Below are 10,504 nucleotides of genomic sequence, written 5' to 3'. Positions count from 1 at the left end.
CCTCCGCCCGTCGCGCACGTCCCGCACGCCTGCACGTGATGCGGTCCGCCCCCGCGTCGGGCACGCCCCGCCGCCAGCACGCCCTTGCCCTTTGCTATCCGGCGCTCGGTGACATTGTGCGTACCAGCGCCACCGCGGCCCTGCGCGGCTCTGTGCTTGTCGGCGGAGTAGGCGGCTATGGGGAGCCTCCGCGGCCTGCGCGTGGCGGCAGGTGAGATGTAGGACGGGCTGAGGGAGGGAAGGGAGCCCTGGCCGCTGGGGATGGGGGAATCCTGCGGCCTTCCCAGGCCCAGGGGTTGCTCTGTTCCACGACGCACCCCTCTCAGGTTGCTCGGAATCCTGCCCCCTTAGGGTCAATATTGGGCGAGAACAAGGACTGAGCAGACACTGGGGCAGGCCTGGAGTTAACCCTCGCAGGTGGTTCTTCATCCACCCAGCTCCCACCAACTTAACGGGCCTTTGCTCCCTCCCTTCCCTCTATCCCTGTCCCCAGCCTCCCCTGAGCTCAGTCTTTAATGTACCTGCCATTCCTGGAACACCCTACTGCCCATCACTTTCCACCCTAACCTCCGTCCGTTGCTCTACGTGAGTCTCCCCTCTTTCCCCTTGCCCCTTCATCTCAAGAATTTATCCCAGCGCTCAGAAATCCTCCAGTCTGAGGTTTCCCACTCATTAAATGTCTGATTAGGCAAAGGATTTAAGGTCTTAAGGAATAATTGTTTTCTTAAGATGGGGGATACATTACTTTTAAACAATTTTGCAATTAAGTGCTTTGAATTTCTTGGAGGAAAGTGTTAAGTAATTGCAGGATCTGCAGTTTGTTTTGGTAGCTGACATTTATGTAACAGGTATTTTGAAGTCGGGTAATGAGAGCTTAATTTGCCTTCTTGGGGAAACTAACAGAGCCTTGGCTTAGTAGGAGTTGAGAAATCAGAGTGCTGGCACCTTGACTTTTTTCTTTTTCTCTTTTTGCCTATTCTTCAGAAAGATTTTTTTTTTTCCCCCATCTTGACTTTTTTCTAGGTACCAAGGCAATGCACTCTTTCGGTCACCTCCCTGAGATTTGATAAAGGTGTGGTCAACTTCATGAGATTTAATAAGATGTAATGATCTTTTGTTCCATGGTACCAAATTATTAAAAAGTTGTTTAATTCAATTTTTAAAGGAAGAATAGCCCCAAGCTTGGTTTTGAAATAACATAAATGTACATTGTAAATGTAAGTGAAGTAAGGCCAAAAAATGAAAAAGAAAAACAGAATGTTAGATAGTTTCACGAGTTGGATACATAACCAAAAAAAAAATTGTCCCTTCCATGGCTTATCATGTGTTCCAGTGGAGAATGAACTGGAAAATGTATTTCAAACCGAAGAGTATTACTTCCTTTAAAAGCAAACACCTGCTCCACTGAAAAAGAAAAGCCCTGATACTATTGATTTCATTGATTTTTGTCAGTTTCATCGAACTAATTAACCTAAAATCTTTTATGTACATCCTGTTAACTATTATAAACCTTTTCAACAAGGCAAGTGAAAAAGAATCATTGCTCTGTGAAAAAGTTAAAATGGACTGTGTGAAAAGGACTTTAACATCTGCAACTAAGACTGAGTGTGTTGTAAGTAATTCATCTTCTCATGTTTAAGAACTTCACCGTTGGGGAGTTAACCAAGACAATTTCTTGAACAATTTAAAAACAATTTATTTCAGATAGAAAATTTTTAATAACACTAAGTGTGTTTCATGAGCAACTCTCTGTAAATGATCTGTGAATCCGATATTTTGTGAGCAACTCCAGACAATCTGCTGTGTCTTTCACCTGCTTTTGCCCATCTTATAGCTAAACACTTTCATATACGTTATTTTATTTGATTGATTTCTCATAGCAGCCCTCTCAGGTAAGTTTTATTCCATCTCCACTTTGTAAGTGAAGAAACATAGGTCAGAGGGTTAAACGATTTGTCCAACATCACTTTGCCGGAAAATGTTAGAGCCAGAAGAGGAGTTGGTGCCTTCTAATTTTAGAATTTGTGCTGTTTGATATTGTTCCAGCTGTTTATTCAGGATATGTGTGTATATGAATTTGTCATGACTAATTAGGTTTCATTAATGTGAAATGGAAAAGTCATGAAATGCAGATTTATTTGTGAAATGTAAGTACACATTCACGTGCAAATGGTTTTTCAAGAAAGACCGATAAGGAGCCTTAACCAAAGGAATTATATAGATCAAATAGAAACATAATCTAGGCATACCTTACTTATCCAGAATATTATTTGGAATAAGATACTCTAGGTGAATGAAATTTTGTATAATCAAAACTTAATCCTTTAAATGATAGAACTTTACTTTTAGTTTCTTTTAGAAATCTTGGCTATACTCCTTTAGCAAACACAACATAGAAAACATAGGCTTTTATGAGTCTGAATTCATTTATTATTTTGTAGGTAACAGGTCAACATTGTTAACTTGTGATAGTTGTACACCTCCACATTTGAGAGGTCCTCTGAACCCCTCTCAGGTTATACTCAAATTTTTGTTATTGAATACCTGTTTCTGAGAGGGTCTATAGCTTGCTACTCAGAGGAGTTCATGCTATTTAAGTTAAAAAGCACTGATACAGATGACTAGGAATGAAATGGTTACTGACCCACGCTATTGTGGGTTCCGTGAGGATAAAGACTGGATCTGGGTTTTTTTTTTTTACTAAATCCTCACCATTTATCAATGTCCAGCTCATAATAGACAGGCGATACATATTTTTTGGATGAGGGACCCTAGGAAATATTTGGAATGTGCTCCAGATATTAGGTGAGTTTTCATGCTTTTCTCCTGAAAGCAGAATAAAATAGATATAACTTTGAGAATGTTGTATCTTTCCACAGAATGGTTATTAGATCAAAGGAATGGAATGGCCTTACAAGAAGGTTTCTTCACATCTTCAGAACAGTTTTGCTGCCCTAAACTCTATTGATTGGTCAGATATTAAAATGAATTTATTATCATTATTTTTAACCAATGCAATGGACTATGACTGTGGTCCCCAACCCCCTGGGCCGCAGACCAGTACCAGTCTGTGGCCTGTTTAGGAACCAGGCCATAAAGCAGGAGGTGAGCAGTGAGCAAGTGAGCGAAGCTTCATCTATATATACACCCACTCCCCATCACTCACATCACCGCCTGAGCTTTGCCTTCTGTTAGATCAGTAGCAGCATTAGATTCCCATAGGAGTGCAAACCCTACTGTAAACTGCATGCAAGTGATCTGGCTTGCATGCTCATTATGAGAATCTTAATGCCTGATGATCTGAGGTGGTGATGCTAGCACTGGGAAGCAACTGTAAATACAGATTATCATTAGCAGAGAGATTTCACTGCACAATAAATGTAATGCACTTGAATCATCCTGAAATCATTCCCCCTACGTTGGGTCCTTGGCAAAATTGTCTTCCATGAAACTGGTCCCTGGTGCCAAAAAGGTTGGGGACCACTGGACTATAGGTTGCCTCCTTGTCAGTTTAACCCACATCCCAGAGCATTAGACTCTAGAGATATCTCAGAAGTTAGGTAATCCAGTCCCCTAGTTTCTAGTTTCTACAGATGAGGAAACTTAAGGGCCAAGTAGGGAATTGACTTGCTAAAGATCACACAGATACGAAACTGGGACATAACCAGTATCCTCTGGCTCCCATTCTGATTTTATTTCTACTACCTTCTGCTCCTTCATTGTTCTTTTTGTTTGTTCTTGCTAACCGACCCTAAATGAGAACATGCCCATTTTAACTATCCCCATCTTTGGCTTTGCTTATCACCCCTCTCCAGGCCTTGCCTGCTTATTGAGTACACAATGGGCGCCCTGTACCCTGTGAAAGCTCTAAAATGAATGGACTGCCCCGCTTCCTAGGGCCAGTTTATTGCAATGAACAAACAAACCTATATAATACACTTGGAGAACCTATACAAAATAGTATATATAAAGTTATAGATTACAGAACAGGTTATAAGTGCTGCTGTGGTGTCCCAGAGCCAGTTCCTATGGGCCTTGTGCACATTTTTTCCTAATTTCACAATCAGTGACATTACATTGGTAGCTTAAAATTTGCTATGGTGAGGTTTATTGGCAGACAATACAAATCAGGGCATCTGTCCCTCAGCTCCATCCCAAGAGCCAAGACACCACTGGCTGCAAGAATTCAGAGAATGCTTTAGGTTAGGATTATCAATTGGAGGGTTGAAACAAAAGGGGTGTGAGAGTAACATGAGCACGGGTAGGGGTAGTAATGAGTCTGAAGACAGTGTGAGGGAGGAAAGATTACCTTGCATTTTGATCAGGAGGTAATAGGAGATAAAGTGTGGTCTTTTGAGGAGTTTGAACCACATGAATTTGGACAAAAAAAGCATTAAGCAGGAAAAGTAATAAACATTTCTGGAAAATTAACAAGGCAACTGTGTACAAGTTGAATTGCTGCTACTTATGAAGATGTTATAGTAATCGATACATGAGGTAATGATGGAAATGACAAAGGAATATATCTAGGTCTTGAAGAAATTATTGTGTGAGTTTGGAGACATTGAGTAAGGACAGTCTTAAAGACAAGTTGTTGAGTGTTCAAGCCTGCAGAATTGTTGCCCCATTGTCAGAAATAAGAAACTTGGGAAAATAATCAGAAATACCATCAAAGATTTGTGTTAGTTTGGCAGAGAATATGGATGGTGCATTATTGAGTTGTAGGTGGTGTTGAGTTACAGGTGATGATGGGAATTCTCAGTTGAAGAACTAAGGACAAAGGAATGGTAAAGTTATGGAGATAAAGATATGGGAGCAATTAGTGTAGAGCTGATTGTTAGAATGGAGGTGTCCTTCCAGAGAGTAGCACAGAATAGTGGCAAGGACTGAACCTTGGAGGCCTGATATAGTGTAAGTATTAGGAAGTGTCAAAGAGGACATTAAAGAAGATAGATAATAAAGATTGGAGATGAAGTGAGAAAATGTGGTGGTATGATACAAGGAGGAAATTGAATCCTTGTAGAAGGATGAGATCCTAGAGTCAAATGGCCACAAAGATGGGAAGAGTAGAGTCAAAGGGACTAATGATGAGGATCTAAAAAATGTATTCATATGACTAGAAAGAGATCACTAATGTTGTTAGAGCAATTTTAGTGAAGTGATTGGGGAAAGAAACACTGTAGCAAAATAAAATGTGGGTGGTGAAGTGAAGGTAGTAAATACATACCACTTATTTAATCATTAGAGCTATGAAAGGAAGGAGATCAGTATTTTATTTATAGGACCTGTTGAGAACAAGTGAATGTTTTGTTCAACGTAGTGGACTGTCAGTGTTACTGTGGTATAATGAAACAGAAATTCTCATCAACTACTGGTGGAAGTGTAAATTGATTCAGCCTTTCTGGAAAGTAGTTTGTTGTTATATATATAAAGAACATTAAAAGGGTTCATACTCTTTAACCCTGCACTGCCAGGATTTTGTTCTAAGAAAATAATCAGAAATACCATCAAAGATTCATATAGAAAATGGTTCATTTGAAACATTTGTAGTAGTGAAAAATAAGAAGCAAATCCAGTTTTAGGGAATGATTAAATTCAGGGCTCACACCTATAATCCTAGCATTTTGGAAGGCCGGGGCAGGAGGATCTCTTGAGCCCAGGAGTTCGAGTCCAGCCAGGGCAACATAGCAAGACCCCCATCTCTACGAAAAATAGAAAAAAAAAATTAGTTGAGCATGGTGGCACACACCTGTAGTCCTAGCTACTCAGGAGGCTGAGGGAGGAGGATCACTTGAACCCAGGAGTTTGAGGTTGCTGTGAGCTATGGTAGCACCACTATGCCACTACAGTCTAGCTCAGGCAACAGAGTGAAACCCTGTCTCCAAAAGAAAAAAAAATCGTGGAAAGTATTTGTGACATAAGAAAGATACAGTATTATCTGATTATGAAAAATGTATATGTTATATATAAGCATAGGAAAATGTCTCAAAAGAAATACAAGTTATTCCTAATTATGAGTGCTTTTATCTTCATACCTTTTTTTTAGCTGTCACATTTTCTGTAATGAGTAAGTATTACTTTTATAATTTAAAGTTTTTTGGTTTTGTTTTTAAAGATGGGGGATGTATTTGGCAGAGAAAAGGCAGTGGAAAATCAGGAACTAGAGGTTGTGATAAGTTTGGTACAACATTCCTCAGGAAAGGGATCACAGAGGGAAGGGCTCACTAGTTCAGAATGAAGGAGGACTGGTGTTCTTCTGAGCCTGTGGGGGAAGGATGAGAAAGCAGATGGAGATAGGGAATCTGTTTCTGTCACAGTACGCTTAGGTCAACAACTAAGGCCTAGAGAGTTTCAAATAGCCACTGTTGAGCGTGGGCCTTATGGGCTGGAATGTTGATGGGAGGAAAAACGGTCGCCAAGGAGTGGCCCATTTCACTGTAGTTTGACCACCAGATACATAGAATTGCAAGACTATTTTTTTTTATCTTTTTAAGGATTTCCCACTAACAGACTACTAAGGAGTCCAGGGGAGTAGTCTCTGCTTGACTTGAAAACTGATTAGGTTCCAAGGTTTTTTAAACTTTGAAAGGTTTTTTTCCCATAGAAACAATGATACAAGTGGTAATTAGGGGTCTAGCCAGCCCACACAAACTCAATGTCAATCTGTCTTGCCCTTTTTTCCTCCAGAGTATTTTTCACATGTCAGGTCTTCTCCATTACCACAGCTGTCTTATTTCCTTTACACAACCCATGAACTACAGTGTTGTGACACCACCTGACGGGAGGTTTCCATGCCCATGTCTTCCCACTCCTGCTCCGTTTGCCCCCACATCTGCCGTTACCAAGGCCTGGTCTTGTGTTCTGCACTCAGATTTATCCTCCTAGGACACCAGTTATTGTCATTTCCCTGCTCAAAACTGCTTTGTCTGTTTGGCAAAGCCTTTTTCGGGGTATGGCAGAGAAAAGGACTCTTAACTGTGGGGAAGCATGGGTAGCCACAATACCCAGAGCCAGACCAAGTTAGGCCAATATCGTCACTTAGATTCTGAGTCTCAGTTTCAGCGTGAACCTCACTGACTTGGTAAGGTTAGGCTTGTGAGTGTTAATCGCCTGGCAGGCATTTCTGGACATCAGTGTCACTTACAAGAGCAGGGCAGTATAGTTTGAAGTCTGACAAATCAATACCCCCCATTTTGCTTTTATTGCTTAAAATTGCTTTTGCTATACGGGGTCTTCTCTGATTCCCTACAAAGTGTATAATTATTTTTCTAAGTCTGTGAAAAAAGATGTTGGTAATTTAATAGGAATTGCATTGAATCTATAGATTACTTTGGGTAGTATAGACATTTTAACAATGTTGATTCTTCCAATCCACGAGCATGGTATGGTTTTCCACCTATTTACGTGTTCTGCAATTTCCTTCCTTAGTGTTTCATAGTTCTCTCTATAGAGGTCCTTTACCTCTTTAGTTAAATATATACCTAGATATTTTATTTTCTTTGTTGCTGTTTTGAAGGGTATTGAGTCCTTAATTTGGTTCTCCGATTGAATGTTATTGGCATATATGAATGCCTCTGATTTGTGTGTATTGATTTTGTAACCTGAGACTTTACTGAATTCATTAATTAATTCCAGGAGTCTCTTGGTTGAGTCCTTGGGGTTTTCCAGATACAACATCATATCATCAGCGAAGAGTGAGAGTTTGATCTCTTCTTTCCCTATTTGGACTCCCTTGATTCTGCTCTCTTGTCTGATAGCTCTCGCAAGGACTTCCAATACTATGTTGAAAAGTAATGGGGACAGTGGGCAACCTTTTCTTGTTCCAGTTCTGAGTGGGAATGCTTTCAGTTTTTCCCCGTTCAGTATGATGTTGGCTGTGGGCTTGTATCATTTTTAGGTAGGTTCCGTTTATGCCTATTTTGTTAAGCGTTCTTATCATAAAAGGGTGTTGAATTTTGTCAAATGCTTTTTCTGCATCTATTGAGAGGATCATGTGGTCTTTATTTTTGCTTCTATTTATGTGAATTACATTTATAAATTTATTGGCACAAGGGCAGGGACACAGACCAGTGGAACAGAACAGAAAATCCAAATATAAAACCATCCTCATATAGCCATGTAATCTTTGACAAAATAGACAAAAACATACTCTGGGGACAAGAATTCCTATTCAATAAATGGTGCTGGGAAAACTGGATAGCCACATGTAGAAGACTGAAACAGGACCCACAGATTTCACCTCTCACAAAAATCAAATCACGGTGGATAACAGATTTAAACCTTAAATGGGAAACAATTAGAATTCTAGAAGAAAATGTAGGAAAGACTCTTACAGACATTGGTCTAGGCAAAGAATTTATGAAGAAAACCCCTAAGGCAATCACAGCAACAACAAAAATAAACGAATGGGACCTGATTAAATTAAAAAGCTTCTGCACAGACAAAGAAACAGTCACGAAAATAAACAGACAGCCTACAGAATGGGAAAAAATTTTCGCATACTACACATCAGATAAAGGACTGATAACAAGAATCTATTTAGAACTCAGGAAAATCAGCAAGAAAAAATCAAACAATCCTACCAAAAAGTGGGCAAATGACATGAATAGAAATTTTTCAAAAGAAGATATAAGAATGGCTAACAAACATATGGAAAAATGCTCAACATCCCTAATCATCAGGGAAATGCAAATCAAAACCACAATGAGATACCACTTAACTCCGGTGAGAATGGCCTTTATCAAAAAATCCCAAAACAACACATGTTGGCGTGGATGCGGAGAGACAGGAACACTCATACACTGCTGGTGGGACTGCAAACTAGTGCAACCCCTGTGGAAAGCATTATGGAGATACCTTAAACAGATTCAAGTAGACCTACCATTTGATCCAGCAATCCCATTATTGGGCATATACCCAGAAGAACAAAAGTCATTCTATAACAAAGACACCTGTACCCGAATGTTTATAGCAGCACAATTCACAATAGCAAAGATGTGGAAACAACCCAAGTGCCCATCAATCCACGAATGGATTAGTAAACTGTGGTATACGTATACCATGGAGTATTACTCAGCTATAAGAAATAACGATGATACGACATCTCTGGTTCTCCTGGAGAGAGTTAGAACCCATTATATTAAGTGAAGTATCCAAAGAATGGAAAAACAAGCATCACATGTACTCACCAGAAAATTGGTTTCCCTGATCATCACCTAAATGCATATCGGGGAAGGAAACCAACTGGATATCAGACTGAGACGGGAGCGGGGGGAGGGGATGGATGCATGCCTGCATGATGAGTGTGTTGCGCACCGTCTGGGGAATGGTCATGCTTGAAGGTGCTGACTCGGGGAGGTGGGGGGGGAGGGGATGGAGGTATGACTGCATGGTGTATGCCAGGCGCACTGTCTCGAGAGTGGACACACCTGGGGCTCTGACTCAGGGGGATGGGCGGGACACAGACAATGTATGTATCCTGAGGTTTTGTACCCCCATGAAGAGCTGAAATCAAAAAAAAAAAAAAAAAGCAGAGCAAATCAGCATTTGAAACCAGAAAAAATCCATCCCTGTCAGTATAGCTGCAGACAGGAGATTTCAAGCCACTCAGGTCTGGTCATGGAAAGGCCCAGAGGAAGTTAGTATTTCAGGTTCGCTGTTTTGTTTGTTGCAGTCAGCTTTTAGGGCAGCCCAGCTTTGATTTTAATGTGGAATTAAATCAGTGGTTCTGGATTCTGAGTGAGCTCCAGTTGGGAATGAGAGCTCTAACTTCCGTAAACAACATAATTACCATAACTTAATCATTCTTTTTTCTGCTAGGTCTACTGAGCAGTTACAAATATTTGACATACAATTTCATTAAATTACAAAATGTAGTATCGATTAGTGTATGTACAGTCAGCTCTCTGTATCTATGGATTTTGCATCTGCAGATTCAACCAACCTTGATAAAAAACAAATATAATAATACAATAATAATACAAATTTTAAAAATACAGTATAAACTATTTACATAGCATTTATATTGTATTAGATATAAATAATCTAGATATGATTTAAAGCATATGGGAGGATATGCATAGGTGATATGCAAATACTAGGCCATTTTATACAGTGCTCAAGGGTCTTGAGCATCTGCAGATTTTGGTATTTGCAGGAGGTCCTGGAACCAATCCCCCATGGATAATGAAGGATGACTGTATGTGGACTTGGGTATCCTCAGGGTAAGCATTCATCTAGCTTTTTTCTCCTGAGACTTAAAACCTTCAAAGTTCTTTCCTTAAAGTTGCCCTTTGCTATCAAAGCAAACATTATAGTATTAGCAATACCCTATTTCAACTTTAAAAGGATTAAATAAGCATTTGTGGATTAATCTAAATACTAAAGTATTTAGATTAAAAAATCTTTCCATGGGACATGGGAAAGGAATATTGTTGCCCCAGAAACAGCTACTTTTTCCAGCCAAGGACAAAGTAGCCTCTGGCCTTCTGGACCATTAGAAAAA

At 39.9% G+C, this 10,504-nt stretch overlaps 1 protein-coding gene across 1 annotated transcript in view; it reads left to right on the top strand.

The window, feature by feature from the left end:
- The first annotated feature begins 60 nt into the window (after positions 1-60).
- FAM162A (family with sequence similarity 162 member A) overlaps positions 61-10,504 on the top strand; it is a 29,967-nt gene continuing 19,523 nt past the window's right edge. The window contains exon 1 of the mRNA XM_045540154.1: positions 61-211. Coding sequence (XP_045396110.1) covers positions 178-211 — 34 coding nt within the window. The 5' untranslated portion in view covers positions 61-177. The remainder of the gene's footprint in view (positions 212-10,504) is intronic.

Source organism: Lemur catta, chromosome 1 (assembly GCF_020740605.2).
Source record: "Lemur catta isolate mLemCat1 chromosome 1, mLemCat1.pri, whole genome shotgun sequence".
Classification (NCBI taxonomy): Eukaryota; Metazoa; Chordata; class Mammalia; order Primates; family Lemuridae; genus Lemur; species Lemur catta.
The sequence above is the reverse complement of the archived record's forward strand: the minus strand, read 5'-3'. Positions and strand labels throughout refer to the sequence as shown.